The 15,794-nt window shown below is 38.7% G+C and overlaps 1 protein-coding gene across 2 annotated transcripts; it reads left to right on the forward strand.

Annotated features, from left to right (window-relative positions):
- The first annotated feature begins 1,096 nt into the window (after positions 1-1,096).
- Positions 1,097-15,669, forward strand: LOC108883884 (uncharacterized protein CXorf38). Of its 2 annotated transcripts, XM_018677443.2 has the most exons (11): positions 1,097-1,366; positions 1,489-1,623; positions 3,169-3,291; positions 3,609-3,758; positions 3,887-4,069; positions 4,177-5,083; positions 8,927-9,064; positions 9,153-9,278; positions 9,661-9,810; positions 12,643-12,732; positions 13,020-15,669. In XM_018677443.2, the coding sequence occupies exons 1-6, from the start codon at positions 1,160-1,162 to the stop codon at positions 4,285-4,287; spliced, it is 909 nt and encodes a 302-aa protein (XP_018532959.1). In that variant the 5' UTR covers positions 1,097-1,159; the 3' UTR covers positions 4,288-5,083; positions 8,927-9,064; positions 9,153-9,278; positions 9,661-9,810; positions 12,643-12,732; positions 13,020-15,669. The 2 variants fall into 2 exon arrangements, with proteins under 2 accessions (XP_018532959.1, XP_018532960.1); XM_018677444.2 differs by lacking the exons at positions 1,097-1,366; positions 1,489-1,623; positions 3,169-3,291; ... (1 more) ...; positions 3,887-4,069; positions 4,177-5,083 and adding an exon at positions 5,816-6,084.
- The last annotated feature ends 125 nt before the right edge of the window (positions 15,670-15,794 follow it).

Below are 15,794 nucleotides of genomic sequence, written 5' to 3' on the forward strand. Positions count from 1 at the left end.
GGTTGACATTTTCATAATAACAATAGATAAAATGAGTATGTGTAATGTAAACGGGATTGCCTGTAGTGACAAAATCAACAGATACTTATCACCAGATTCTGTTGTTCCCCTCTATTGAATTTCTTTCAGTTTGCTGTCTTGATTTTCCAGCCTGCAAATTAACTGTTTTGGTTCAGTCCCACAGCTTTGATCAGTGTTGTTTTCAGCAGGTAAGCTAAAAAAAAAAAGTTATCAACTAGTGAGCAGAAATAGCAGAGCATTTAGCAGCTAAAGAGACATGTATTTCCCTTTGGAGTTCCTAGAGATCAAAACAGAGGAGACATATAGGAAACAGGAGAATATTGGACTTAAATTCATTCGGTGGCCAGAGATCTAACGTCTTATGAATTCTAAGGCTGCATGTGTAACTGGGCAGCTAGCAACTAATTTGCTACAGATATCAACCTGTGATAATATGTCAGTGTTAGGATTTTTTGTTTGTTAGAGCCTGCCTCCAAGTGGACAAAATACATGCTGCTTTTTCAATCAAAGTTTTTAGATCAATAGACCCTGTGTGGACCTTTCAGTGGAAGAACTTTGGAAAGAGTTCCTATGAAAACTGGTCACAGTGTGTTTGCTCTACAAGATTCATTGGATGTAGTTTTCAGCTCCTGCAGTTTTCTGAGAAAACAGGTGGTGGTTGAACACATTGATAGACATACAGCAGTTGCTTTGCTGGTAGGATGTGTAACCCTGCTCCATAGGTCAGACAAGTCTGGACACCACCCCTGTGGACATGCAGGTGTAGGGCAGGAACCTTCACCCAAAGACATCCTGAAGCTGACAGGCAGGAAAACTACAGGTGTTGGTGCCACCAAACCAAGCTGCTAAAAGAGTGTTCGACAATGTAAACAAGACACAGAGAGAAAGACATGACAACAATTTTCTTACTTGTATGAACTCGTTAGTCAAAGCTATGTGTCAGCATTAACACACCTCCTCCGTCCTTAAACAGGAGCAGCAGTTACAGTAAGGTCACGCCGTTTGAAAGGCAACAGCGCCATCTTGTGGCCGCTGTATTATTTGCATTAACCGGGGGGTGGAGCCAAACATGAGAAATGTGTCTGAACTCGCCTTGGTGTCTTTGTTATGGGTTGTTGGATCAGGAAGTTAGACCAAGATGGTTCGTAAGGAGCTGGTGGTCCGTCTCAACGACACAGAGTACACAAACTGGCTGAAAGCAGGACGGTGTCTGCTCATACTGAAGGATGGCCTCCATCCCTTCATTAACCACCACATGAGAGCTTTCCATGGGGATCTGCTCAACCAAAACACTCTGCTGCGGAAACCCTGTGAGACTTCTTCATGCAGGTCGAGAGGGAATAAGGTGAGATTGGTCTGTGGATTGTGCCTAATCTTTGGTTCATTTTTGCTAAATTAAGTCTCTTGAATAAGTTGTAAGTGTAAGTGTGTGTGTGTGTGTGTGTGTGTGTGTGTGTGTGTGTGTAGCTTTCCAGGGTGTGCAGGGTGTGTTCTGCATGGCAGTCAGTGATCCTGAGACATCACAGACAACCTGATGCCATCGTCAACTGGGACAACTGCTCCCCCCCCTCCTGGAGAACAGACCACTGGGAAGTGGCCAAGGTAGTACACACACACACACACACACACACACACACATACACACACACCATATATATTCAGCCTGTGACACACAATCTCCCTTTCTCCCTACATTTCTAAATGTGTACAATTCAGTTTTTGCTTTGCAGTAATAGGCTGCTGAGTGTAGGGAAACGATTTTAGCATGAGGCTGCAATAACGAAGGTGACTATAGTAAAGTGTTTATAGTTTAATGTTGTGGCTGATCAGTGTATGGCACACTAGAATAATCATAAACAAATGGCAGCATGGGAAAAAGCAGCTTTATTGCTTTATGAGACAAAACAGTAAAATGTGCTGCTGTTCCAGCTTAAGAACAGCAAGCAGACATGATCCTAATGGGAAATGTAGTCCAATTTGACACACAGCACTAACACTGCCCCCAGAGTGTGAAAGTCTGCTACTCATGTCACCGTACGGTGGGTCCAACATTCAGGGCAGTGATTCCCAACCAGCAGAATAGACAAAAGGAGAGTTGTTTTTTTGTTTTTTTTAAATCAATATTATATCAACAGTAGGAGGAGGATAAACAGTAATTACAAAGATTACTAATATGTGGGAGGCAGGTTTTTTTTCACTATCAATTCATCCCCTGATTGTTTTGTCAATTCATTTATTAATCATCTGTAAAATGTCAGAAAATAGTGAAAATTGCCTGTTAATATCTGTAGGAAGTATGTGTGCAAGCTGCAATAACACAGTGTAGAAATATTCAGTTACATGTAAAATTAAAAGTACAAAAGTAGTACCATCAAAATATACTTTAAGTACAAAAAGTAAGATTGGTCATCATGCAGAATGAGTTATAATTTATTAGCAGTGTTGATGAACATCTAGTTTAAAGTTGAGTGAACACATTTGGAACGTGATGATTGACAGTTACATTTTACTGAATAAATGCTGGGAACCACTAGCTTAGAGTAATTAAACCAGGGTGGCATAATCCATCTATCCATCCATCCATTATCTATACTGCTTGTCTGTAAGGTTGTGTGCGGGCTGGAGCTAACCGCAGCTGATGTTGGGTGAGAGGTGGAGTACACCCTGTACAAATCACCAGTCCATCACAGGACTGACATATAGAGACAAACTCTCATTCACACCTACAGGTAACTTATAGTCACCAATTAACCTGCATGCCTTTGGATTGTGGGAGGAAGCCAAAGTACCCAGAGTACCCACAGTTTGGGGTTTGAGCCCAGAATGTTCTTCCTGTGAGGTGACTTTGCTAACCACTGTTGCCCATAATTAATCTGGCAGTTATATTTTTAATGACTTTTATTTAGAAATGTTTTATAATAATGATAATAATCATTTGTTGCAGCTCTAACTGTGTGTTTGACTTCAGACCTGAGTTTGCTGAAACAAGTGAAGCTCCAGTTGGTCACTGATCTTGACGCATGTTCAAGTAAAATCAGTTGTCACCCATTAGCAGCATTTTGAATGTGCCAGAACAATTACTCTGGATCTGAAAATTCACCTGAATGTGTGAGTCCATTGAAGCTCTCTGCCTCTGTCTTTGTGCAGGCCTACATGCCACGTGGTCAGGGGAAAGTGAAGGGAGCAGATCAGTGCGATGCCTCTGCTCTGCTCAACCTCATCAACTACTGTGATTGTTTCCAGTCTGTGGATCCAAAGTTTGTAAGAGAGGTAAACTTTCACGTTGTTAGGTTGTCACGTTGGTCAGTCATTGTCAAGTTGTTTGGTCAGAAAATGATAACACAACCAACCATGTCTTATCCTCACAGAAATAAAGACACGTTATTTCAGTTTTTTTTTTTTTTTTGTCACTCATTGTGAACCTATGTTAACATGAACATTCCTAATTTTCACTCCCACAGGAAGACCTCACTAATTTACATGTTGTATCTTTTTATTCAATCTGAGCTAATCAGTTCAGAGCATTGCTGGAGATTAATATGATTTTGTTCTGGTGTGTGTATGTGTGTGTGTGTGTGTGTTTCCAGGTGATCCAATACAGGAATGAGTTAATGCATTCTTGTGAAATGCGTATGAAAGATAAATGGATGAAACATTACCACACTACTCTGAAACACTTTGTGCGGCAGTTCAGCCACGTACCACAGATGGCAACAGTTGGACAGGAGATTGATGAGGTGAGCATGTTTGTCTGTGTGTGTGTGTGTGTGTGTGTGTGTGTGTGTTAAAATTGGTCCAGTGTTGAGAACCACATGGTTAGATCATTGTTAATTTGTGTGACAGTTTGTTTGCATTTTTTGTCCAGATGCTGACTGCTGATTTGTCAATATGTGTCTCTGGTTTGGACCGACTGGACGGAGTAGAGTGTGATTCTGTCCACCAGTGGGAGACCAACCCAGACCTAATCAGCCAATGGGAAGCTGCGTTACTACAAGAGAGGCTGCAGGAGTTACTACACGCTGATGATGATGACGTTACAAAGACACAGGTGCTAAGAACAAATACAAATGTCCATAAACATTTATACCATTTACACATAATACATAAAAAGAAGTATGTCATGTTATTACAACCAACTCCCTGTCTCTTTGTTAGGACACTGAGCAGTTGAAGAGCATGGGTGGTTTCCTGCAGGCCAACAGAGATTTGGGCGAGAGGTTTTCTGCAGAGCTCCAGGCCATCAACTCACTGGAGGCCAGGAAGTAAGAAGGAGTAGGAGGTGAAAAGGAGAATGAGGAGAATACATATTTATTTGAAATATGTCAACAACAGAACCTAAGTTGAAAATCAAGTGTTTTGTCACAGATTGTTTGTAGTGCATACATGCATGTAGATAAATAAAAAAACAGATGTATTGTCTTGTCCCTGACTGATTTTCAGTCTTTAACATGAAATAATTTGTGATAAAAACCGAAAACAGAAATGTACCAAAATGTTTATACGGCCTCATAATAATGAATCAGTCAAAACAAAATGACACAGTAGTAGTGACTGAGAAGGAAAAGTTGTAGGCCATACAAAATGTGGGTGGTGTGTGAGTGGAAGCAGGTGACTTAAAAATTCTGTAAATGAGTCTTAGAATATGTAATGAACAGTGCTTTACTGTTTGCCCCACTGCCCCAACACTAATGTTCACTGGAAATATTGTGTACATTTCTGATCTAGTGTTTTAGAAGTTGTGTGATTACAAATGGGCCACTGATGGATGCATTAATGTGTAGGCAACAAGTTATACCTGTGCCAGGTGGAGCAACCTCTACTTACTTTGTATCCTGGGTGGTTTCATATATTATGATGTTTTGGACATAAGATATTAATCTACAAAGTAATATTAGTGTAAAATGTTGCAGAATAAAAAGTTGGGGGGTGATCAGACTTATAGTGGAAGTGTCTGCTGTCAGTTTATACTGTATACTTATTGATCCCTCAGAGTGCCAAACTGAATGGAGTACTTATGCAGGATTTACAACTCCCTCCCCAGATAACAACGCAAACTGCACGGGTAAGATGCATCACTGCAAACAGCCCTCTACACATCCTTAAAACTACAGTATGATTCTCCACAGCTGTAGAGATGTGATATAATGGAGGTATTTAGCATACGGTTTTCTGATGGTGTGGCAGCTTGTGTTTGTGAATGGCTTTAAAAGGCTATTTTCAGTTGACAGGAGACCCTCATGTCTAAAATTATGGAGGTCATGTTAAATGGTACTTTTACAGTCTTTGAAATAAGTCTTCAAAAGATATTCATATGCCCATATTTAAACTCTTTGGTTACTGTTACTGTCCAGCTGTGAAGAGGTTTGTTTCTAGTGTGCGTCAACTGTAGACAGACTTTGCTATTTAAATTTTAACTATACTCTATAACATATTTACAACATAAACAAATAAAGTATATATCTAATATAGTACAAGTATATTCTGTAAGTAACCTGCAATCACAATAAAATGATTACAATTAAAAGTAGTAATGTATGTTTACATAGTATTTCTTGGTGCAGTAAGCTTCTGATAAAATGTATTGTTTGACAGAAACTCAGCTCAGAAACGCTGTTTGCTGTTAAATTTTGATGAAAAGATTCAGTCTATGGCCACAATCAGCTGACTGCACATTTCTGCAATGTGGCATCATACACCAATCATGCGAGAAATGGGCTGCACTGATTGGCAGAGGTGGGGACCAATCACAGCACGGATTATCTTTTTTTAGCGGAGGCTGGAGGTTGCTCTATGAACTGTATCCTGGGGGGATGGTCGTGGGTTGTGGTTTAAGTCCTTTTAGTTGAATAGCGCTGTGCAAGCATGGAGGGCAACATTAAGCAAGACAAACTATTCCAGAACTGGATAAAGTGCAGTCATGCTTTGAAACTACTTCAGAGTCCACTAGAGCGTTTCATCGGTGTTGAACTTGAGAAGTTTCACCAAGTGCTACTCCGTGAATGCGGCATGGGTCGGTGTGTCAAGAAATGTCAGTTTACAAAGTGGAAACCGGGGTCAAGCAAGGTACGAGCTTATATTGTGTATGCCTGTATGCAATGACTTAAATAAACCAGTGAAAGGATATTGTTGTAAGTACCCAGCTAAGACTGAAACTTGGCTGCGCAGGCCATGTCAGTACACACTGATGTTAGTTTGTGCTCAAAAGATGTCGGTATGCGCACTGTCTGTGTCGACGGAAAAACTATACGGACAGGTTATATCGCTCACCTGTTGTTTTAACCCTCGAACACTAACGTCGGATGATTTTCACCCATGCGATTGTGAGTACATGATTTTCATTGTGTTGCCACCGTCTGATGTTGAAGGTCACTCACTCACTCACTGATGTCATTGAAGGTGGGTGTGTTTCCCTGCTCCCATCCCTGGTTTTTCTACAGGCACGTGTTCGGGTGATTTTCACCCGGCGCTAGTGATTGTGTATTAAATCATGGGTAACGACATTCAGGCCTGCCATATTTATTGCCCCATATCATGCACAACTATCTTCCTGTCACAGGCTTGGTGACTCTTGACATGCCAGCAAATGAGTAAAACATGGCTGAAGTTTGTTTATGTTGGTAATATTTAGCTATGCAGATATCTTCTTTGACACTAGAGCTAAGTTGTCTAGCTAGCTACAGGTGAAGTTGTAGTGATATCAACATAACTTTAAACAGCTAACTTTAGTTATGTGTAGGGATGCACCGATACCAACATCTCAGGAACAGGGTATCTGTCCGATACGCTGTTCCTGTACTCGTACTCGTACTCGTATTCATAAAAGTGTCCTGATACCACAGCACCCGATACCACTTTACGGCAGCGTGACGTTCAGTTGGGCTGTCAGGTGCTAATTGAGAGCAAGGAGGAGCAATGGTATTTCAAAGTGGATGATGGTGACAAAAGTACATGTACATGTAAACACCTACACTGTATTCCTACACTGTCTTATGACGGTTGTGTGTGTATGCGTGTGCTTTTTCAGTTACATACCATACACCTCTTTGCCAAATCCCTTTCAAATTCATCATTATCAATCAGCTTCTCCCCTTTTGCATATAATACGAGGTATGGCTATTATATAACAATACTATTGCTATAATACAATGTTATTGAACATAAACATTTTTCAGTGTTTTTCTCGTTCAACATACTCCCCTTCTGCATCAGCACACTGCTGCATTCAGGTCTTCCACTGATCAAAGCAGTGCGGTTGGTCTTCCTCAGACAATTGTCTTAGAACCTCTGTCGTTCTTTTCTTAACTCCTGACACAGACTCAAAACGTGTTCCTTTGAGCACAGATTTGATCTTAGGAAAAAGGAAAAAGTCACATGGTGCTAGTGAACAGGGAGGGTGATTGAGCACTGTGATTTGTTTTGGGGTCAGAAACTGCTTTTTCTTTTGATCTGGAGTTTTGGGAACACTTTGGCACACACTTTTGTCATGTTTAAATTTTCATGCAAAATTTGCTGAACTGTCTCTTAATCAATGGAGACCATTTCTGCTATAATTCTTATACTGAGTCACTGATCATTTCGAATGATTTGTTCAATTTGTTGAATGTTTTCAGAAGTTTTTGATATGATATGGTTTTTGAAATGCAGTGTTCCCCATACAATGTGGTTTTGTTCAATTTCACTAAGAAATTCAAGTTAATGGTTTGCTCAACTTTTAAGCTCATCATTATCCGATGCCTTAGCAAAAACATGTGTACTTCAATCAGTAGCTAGCAGTGAACTAAAGACTTCATACCATACCCAACCTTTAATATATAACACTCAGTGTGACTGTGAACCATGTGGTTTTATCCTCACAAGCGCAGTCTCATTATTTAATAGCCATACCTCGTATGTCTGATGGGTAAGACGAGATTAAAGGGGAAAAAAGAGGTCAAAAGGTCAAAGATCCATGTTGCAAGACCCAGAGAGCTTTTTGTTCTACACTAGCTTCAGTTTCTCCATGCTTGGCTGTAGTTTATACTTGAATCAAACTTGCTTATGGTCATTATCAAAGGCAAACTCAAGCATTGCAAAAGCTGTCAAAAATAATTACAATGTGATTTTTAAAATGATTTGTTTTTCTTTACATATAGTCATTATATTACACATTATTACCATTGTAAACTAATGTTGATGTCAATTCTAGCTTGATTTGTGTAACACAGACGACTGAAGACTCACACGGTGCAAGTAACATTGATATTGTTATTTATCAAATTTATCACAAGTGCAGTAAAGAGGGGTCATTATGGGCAGGAGGAATGATTAAAGCCAGAAATAACATTTTCAGTGTTCATATGTAGGGCTGGGTATCGCTCAAAAATTTTCGATACCAGTACTGATACCGATACCTTGACTACGATACCGGTTCCTGAACGCTACTTTTTTTGATACTAATTTTATCAAATCAATTCTAACAAAGAAAATTACATTACATATCAGTCTTGCTAAAATGGAGCCACAGTTTTGACCTCGGTTGCATTTTTTTAACCGCTTCGACACACACACACACGCACACACGAGTTCACAACACAGATACACGTGAACCGCGTCTGTGGGCATAACCACATAAGTAATTTTCCTGCATGCCTCTACTGTGTGTAACGTTACAGCCAATCACCGGCAGCATTATCAGATCTTGATCACGTGATTAACTCCTTGGTACTGAAACTTAGCACCAAAAAACGAGGCATCTTTTGATGCCGGGTAGTATTGAAGCATTTCGGTCTATGCCATAAAAGAACTGAAGTTTGATACCCAGCCCTATTCATATGACACTTCACTGTTGTTTAAGACACTTGGAAAAATTGGAAACCTGTCTATAGGTTTCTTGTTTACTGTTTCTAAATTTCATGTTTTTGTGCAGATTCCTCCTTTAGATTGTCAGGTGTGTTCTTGTTGGAGAGATGAAATATTGGCCTACCACACCAATCCACGTGGAAAGGTGATGTGGAAGAACAGCAAACCTCACCTTTGGTCCCAAGAAATAGTGGAAGTGGCTAAGGTGAGTTTCTTGTGCTATTTATTTGAACAGTAAGTCATGGGGCTGATTGTGAGGCAAATGTTACACTAATGACACCTTCTATTTTCAGGTCTACATGCCAGATGGTCATGAGAACCATAAATCACTTAGTGACTTTGACATCGCTGCACTTCTGTGTCTGATGATTCAATGCAAGTACTTCAAGAAGTTTGAGATTGGCGCGTTGTGTGAAAGGGTAAATGCTTACTTTTACACACTCATACAGAACATAAAATTTACCTTGACAGAGAAATAAACATACATATGTTATGCAATGCCTGTAATGTTAAAAACCCAAATTTCTCTGCAAACACTCAAATTGAATCTAGCCAATTACACAGCAATACAGCTGCTGCTGTATAAATCTGTGTTTACATTCATGAGGTTATAAGACTTAGTGTAAGATATCAGTGTGGCAGTGCAGGAATTGTTGTTGTACAGGTTAACAGGAAGCATTTTTAAGCTGTCACTACTTCATCAGCAGAACAATGTGTCAGTGAGGATGGCCAAGTTGTAATCACAATGTAGCCAATTCCCTTTTTTTTTTCTTTTCTAACTTCTGTGTGTGCTGTGTGTAGGTTTTGTGTGTCCGAAACAAGGTCATGCATTGTCCAAGATTCGATATGAAGCGAGAGGATTTGCACGATTATCTGAATCATATCAAAGATCTGGGTAAAAAGCTGGAATACCATGATGAAGGGTTCAAAATCCTGTCTGAAGAAACTGAGGTGTGTATTTTCCCATTTTGCTCCTGTACTTTTTATTTTCATCTAATTCCACAAATCCTGCTAAAAACAAGTAAGTTCATAAATTACAGTGTTACATATTAAAGTGAATTCTTTCATTTTGTCTTCTGTGGTTCGCATCACATTATGAGATGTTATTTAGGTACCCAGATTAGATTACCGCTGTCATTTAGTTAGACCATTAACTTCAATACATTTATCACAGTGATTTAGTTTGTGTCTCTTTAAGTAACGCTTTCACTCAATGTCATTTTGAAAACACACTTTGCTGTGACAAACTTGAGATTAATCTGTTTTGTCTTTACCTTTATTATCACATGCATGTCTTCATATCTGAGGGGAACTAGGAACTAGAACTAGAGTCCTGGAGGAATAAGACCTAAGACCTGGAAATACATTAGCATTTTTACACTTCAGGTTCCCTTGTCCTCAAGTCGATGGGCTTTTTGAGGGTTTTTTGGAGGTTTTGGTTAGATGACTGAAATGAGGTCTGTGATTAACACAAGCTCAAGACATTTTCTCATTTAATTTTTAATTAGTTTAGCAAGTAAGCCTACCCCAAGTTAGCAAAGCTTGCACAATTCGCGCCAAATGCAAAGTATAGCTGAGGCTGATGGGATTGTCATTAATTTGATCAGATAAATCAGACATTCAAATCAAATTTCCATTTAATTTTATTATTGATTTTTTGACAAGCTATATGGCCAATTCAGCCAGATACCTATGGGAAGAAAATGTGGGATATTTATTCAGCAAAATGACCAGTGACATCATAAACATCTAATCACATTTATTCTGGATTTGTTGTGATATTATTGTTACCAGTAAAATGATATGATATATTGATATAATATTCAGCCTCATGCTAAAATCATTAAAATTCATTTTCCCCTCATGAATCTACAGTCAGTGTTCTGTAATGACAAAGTGAAATCTGAATTTTAGAAATTTTACACATTTCTTGAAAAGGAAAAACTGAAATATCACATTGCTATGACGCTTGAAATTTAGCTCGGGTGCCTCCCATTTTTCTTGATCATCTTCGTGATGTTTCTACACTTTGATTGGAGCCCACCTGTGGCAAATTCAGCTGATTGAACATAATTTGGAGGGGCACACAACTGGATCTGGATCTGGAGAAGGCTATAAAAATGGTCACACTGGCTGAGCTCCAGAGACTCTGTGTGGAGATGAGAGGACTCCATCACTGCAACACTCAACTGTTGTGGGGCATATGGCAGTGTCCAGATGGAAGCCTCTCCTCAGTGAAAGACACATGAAAGCCTGCTTGGCGTTTGCAAAAAGCATCTAAAGGACACTCAAACCTTGAGAAACAAGATTCTCAGGTCTAATGAAACCAAGATTGAATTATTGTCTTCAATTCTTGTGTCATGACCGTAGGAAACCAGCCACCGCTCAACACCTGCCCAGTATTAACCCAACAGCGAAGCATAGTGGTGGTAGCATCAGGCTGTGGGGGTGTTTTCATTGGCATGGACTAGTCAGGGTTGAGGGAAAGCTGAATGGAGCAAAGTACACAGATATCCATTTTGAAAACCTGGTCCAGAGCACTCAGGACCTCAGACTGGGCACAAGATGCTTGGGTATGATGCTTCAACATCAGTACTGAGTAAAGGGTCTGAATACTCATATCAATGTTTTCATTTTGTCATTATGGGGTATTGACTGTAGATTGATGAAGGGAAAAAAAAAGTTTAATTACTGGATAAAATTTGGATTGCACAGTGTGACAGATCTGCGTTCTGTAAGATACACAAGTTCCATATTTGTATTTAAAATACTTCTTCAACAATGGCCTCTTTTCAGCCACTGCTTATTTTGTGTGTGTGTGTGTTTAATGCACACGGTGATCAAGCAGGGAATGTTTTAACCCTGTGATCACAAGATCTTGACCTGCAACATTGGTACTAATGTTTGCTGCTAGATTCTTTACAACAAAGCAAACTGTTTAAAATCTCAAAGAGAAATGCAGCTTGTTCCCACCTCCTTCACACATCTGAAAATTAACCAGAGTAAGGTGAGGGTGTTTTCTTGGCTAGCTCAGCTGCACCACCAGTTAGCTTGATAAAACTACCATTAAGTGTTGGACCGACCTTTTATCATTTTGGGTTTGTAAACGTTTTTTGCTCATTTCTATCAGACTACTTGAGAATTTTTGGAAATGAGGTAGTGTCAGATTTGCTGCATTGGCTAAAGCAGCTACAATTGATATTTTTATATTAGCAGAGATCACGCTTTCAGTGACAGGGGTCGTTTATTTTGACAAACCTCCAGACAATCGCCATGCGACTGTTTTGTTTTGGTTGTACAGCCTGCAACTTTATTGTTTTGGTTCACTCTCACTGCTCTCATTAGCATGGTTAACTGTGTGCTACCTGTCCAGCACCAAACAGCCAACAAACAAAGCTAGCTGGTGATCTCGCTGCATTTAGCAGCTAAAGAGTTGGATGTGTAAATAAGGCAACTGTGTGCAAACACAGCCTAGCTTGTTTCTGCTGCCACCAAGTGGACAAAATGAGTTAATGCAGTTTTATATTTAACAAGTTGATGTCTTCATTTAGTTTTATTGTGCTAATGCACTTTAGAGAACTGTGTCCTTCCCTGGGGCAATATAAATGAACCAGACTCGTAATCCTTACACATAACACATATCACATATCATCACTCTCCATCAGACAGTTAAATGTGTGTGTGTGTGTGTGTGTGTGTGTGTGTGTGTGTGTGTGTGTGTGTGTGTGTGTGTGTGTGTGTGTGTGTGTTTTCATCTGAATGCATTGTCCTCTTCACCCTTAGACTGTTGCTCAGGATGCCAGTGGATGTAATCTTCCCAGGATGATGTTGGAGAAGTTAAAGACAAAGCTGCAAAAGGAGAAAGAGCTTTTGGTGAGATGATTTTAAAGGATACATTCACAGATTTTCATATCTGCAAAGAATACTCACATGCTCATATGTACTTTAAAAGAGTAAGTGTTCACTGTGATTTGGGGGCCAAAATACACAGTCCTTGTTTAACTGCTGCTTAAATGAGGCATTAGTAGTCTGAGATAGTCATATCAATTGCCTATCATCCAAAGTTAATCTCTTTTTTATGACGTTCCCAATCATGTTAGTTCTATACATGCTTGAATTACATTTTAAAGTATCTTTTTTGTTTCTTGTATTTCTTTCAGGTTCCTGTGAGAAAAGCTCTTGGACATCTTCGTGCTCAGGCCACCAGCATCAAGAAGCTTCTGGGGAGAAATTGTGTCTTTGGCTTCTTAAATACTTGTTCCAAACCTCAAGACAATGCTTGACTGCATCACCATTCCATGATTTTTTCAAATGTGTAGATCATTTTCAGAGTGTATATTTTTCCAGCTGACAAAGAGATCCATTAAGTTAGTGATCAGAATGAAAAAACACTATGCAAATCCTCATATACCAAAACAACACATAGATAACACATTGATTTCATACTGCTGTTGGTTTATAAAGCACTAAATGGTTTGGGGCCAAAATATATTTCTAGTCTACTGCTACATTATGAACCATCCAGACCCCTTAGGTTGTCCAGGACAGGTCTGCTTTTAGATGAAGTTTACTGCTAGCTTTTAATAATGATTATAAATAACACTAACTTACTAATTACTAAATTCTAATTACTAAAACTGCACTGCAGTATAACTTTTATTTTTCTTTTGGGATGTTTTTCCTATTTTTTATTTTTCATTTTACAATTTCTATCTAAATGCTTTTATATAGTCTTATGTTGCTTTTACATTTTGCCTTTACATCTTATGTAAAGCACTTAGAAATGCCTTGTCGCTGAGATCTGCCATACTGATAAACTTGCCTTGTCCTAGAGACGTTAGTTTTTATAATGCTGTAAGATGTACAATTAACTTCTTGGATATTTCTGTAGTGACATTTCTTGTTACTTATCGACCAGCATTTGTATCAGTGCCAGTACATCTACAGTAACCTATTATCAGCCTGATTTATTGGTCTAGTTCTAATATACATTATATGAAGTGGTGTTTGTATCCCAAAACAGTATAATGGCAGCCTACACAGCAGCTATCTATGAGAATATTTAGGTCAAACATATCTGAAGATTCAGTTTTTGATTGCAAGATAGTGTCTTTAGTTATTTGAATATAAAGCAACATTATGTAACTATTTTACCTTAAAATAACAGTTTCAAAATCATTGTATTATCATTGTATCACAAGTCAGTGTACCATCCACTGACTTGTGGGAGAATGGTACTTCTGTCTCCAAACATCTGCCCATGCTCTATGTAACTTCAGTGAGCAGGTATGAGCTTTCAGTACTTCTGTAGCTTGTACCTGAATCTCTGCTGTGTAGAGTTTGATTCTTTTTGTTCCTGCTCTTACTTTCATCTAATAAATTTTAGTTCACCATACACAGATCCCTGCACAGGAAACTAGAATTTCCTATGTGGAATGACTAAACCATAGCAATGTCCTGGTTCTGTCGCTGTGCTGTTACATTTTGTTGCCTTAAGCTTTAATTTATTTATCAGCTGATTAGAGTATGAAGTCCTGTTTGAATTTATTTAACTAACAGTATTATTGATGAATTCTTATTTTTGATTGCTCTGATAATTGTTTACTGCCCTCTGTTGGTTTGAGGGCTCTGTACCACTAAGGGCTCACAGGTCATTTTTGCCCTGGGCTCACACCAGCTGATTGATCCGTCCATGGATTGAAATACTTGTACCTAGTTTACATCCAATGACATTGCACCTTATTGTTGTAAGATAACTACATGTTGTGCAAGTAAATTCTTAATCTGCAGTGTAACCAGTAAATCCATCCATCAGATCAAAGAGCAGTATCTCCCTCTGAAATTTGGGCATTTAACCTACAATAATACATTATAATATATTGGTTGATATTTTTAAGTCTGAGTAATTTATTATGTCCTGTGTACTTTGAGATAAATAGATTTGGAATGGTGAATGACAATCCTCTTCTTCTTCTATATAAACTGCAATGTCATTTTTATACAACATTTGAAGCCTTTTGTCAACCAGCACTGACACATTTTCTGTACCTTTGTGTTACTGACTATTCTCCAGTATACCAAAGTCAGCTTATAGCAAAGACCATGGTGGCATTACTGATAATGATTGAACATGAGAATAAATTGTATATTGATATGGCAAAATATATATTTTTAATTTAATTATCTTGTCCCATTATCCTTTTTTATTTTATTATTATTTTTGAATAATTTATCATCATTTAGTGATAGTTGTTTTGCTCCTATTGTTCCATTTAGCACTCAGGAATAGTTGATGAGGCTTCTCATCAATCTTTTTAAACACAAAAATATGTGCTCTCTTTGTTTATCCCACCTGTTCATGTTTATTGTATGTGGCAGTATATCTGTTGTTTGGGGCCAGTCAACATAGTGGACAAACTCAGGACTATGTCAGTGTGAAAGTATGAAGCAGCTGAATGTTATGTTGAATCCACCTTTGATTCTGTAGCCATGAATGGAGGCAGTTAAAATATGCATTTTGTAACACAATGAGATTTTTAAATGCTTTTATTTTTCTTTTCGTTTTTTTTCTCTCTTTTTTTCAGACCATTTCACAGTATATTGTACATGGCTCCTGTGAAAGAAAAGTGCTGTGGCTGGGCTTTTTGTGAGTGTATTAACATCCAAGTCAACATGGTATGTGTATTACAGAACCTGTATTTTTAGAAAGTATTGTGGAAGAAAAACCCCAGATCTTTGTACGTTTAATACGATGCCGGAATTCATACTCATACCATATTACAGTAAAGAACCAAAGTCTGAAGCTCATAAGCCTCTAAGCCTTTGTTTTTACCGTTTTGGGGGGTTTTTTATGTGTGCATGTGAGTGTGTTGGCTGGTGGTTTATGTGTGGGCCATGCTCTATGCACATACCTGTCTTGATCTCACTCCTCCCTG

The sequence above is a fragment of the Lates calcarifer genome, linkage group LG4 (assembly GCF_001640805.2).
Source record: "Lates calcarifer isolate ASB-BC8 linkage group LG4, TLL_Latcal_v3, whole genome shotgun sequence".
In the NCBI taxonomy this organism is placed as follows: Eukaryota; Metazoa; Chordata; class Actinopteri; family Centropomidae; genus Lates; species Lates calcarifer.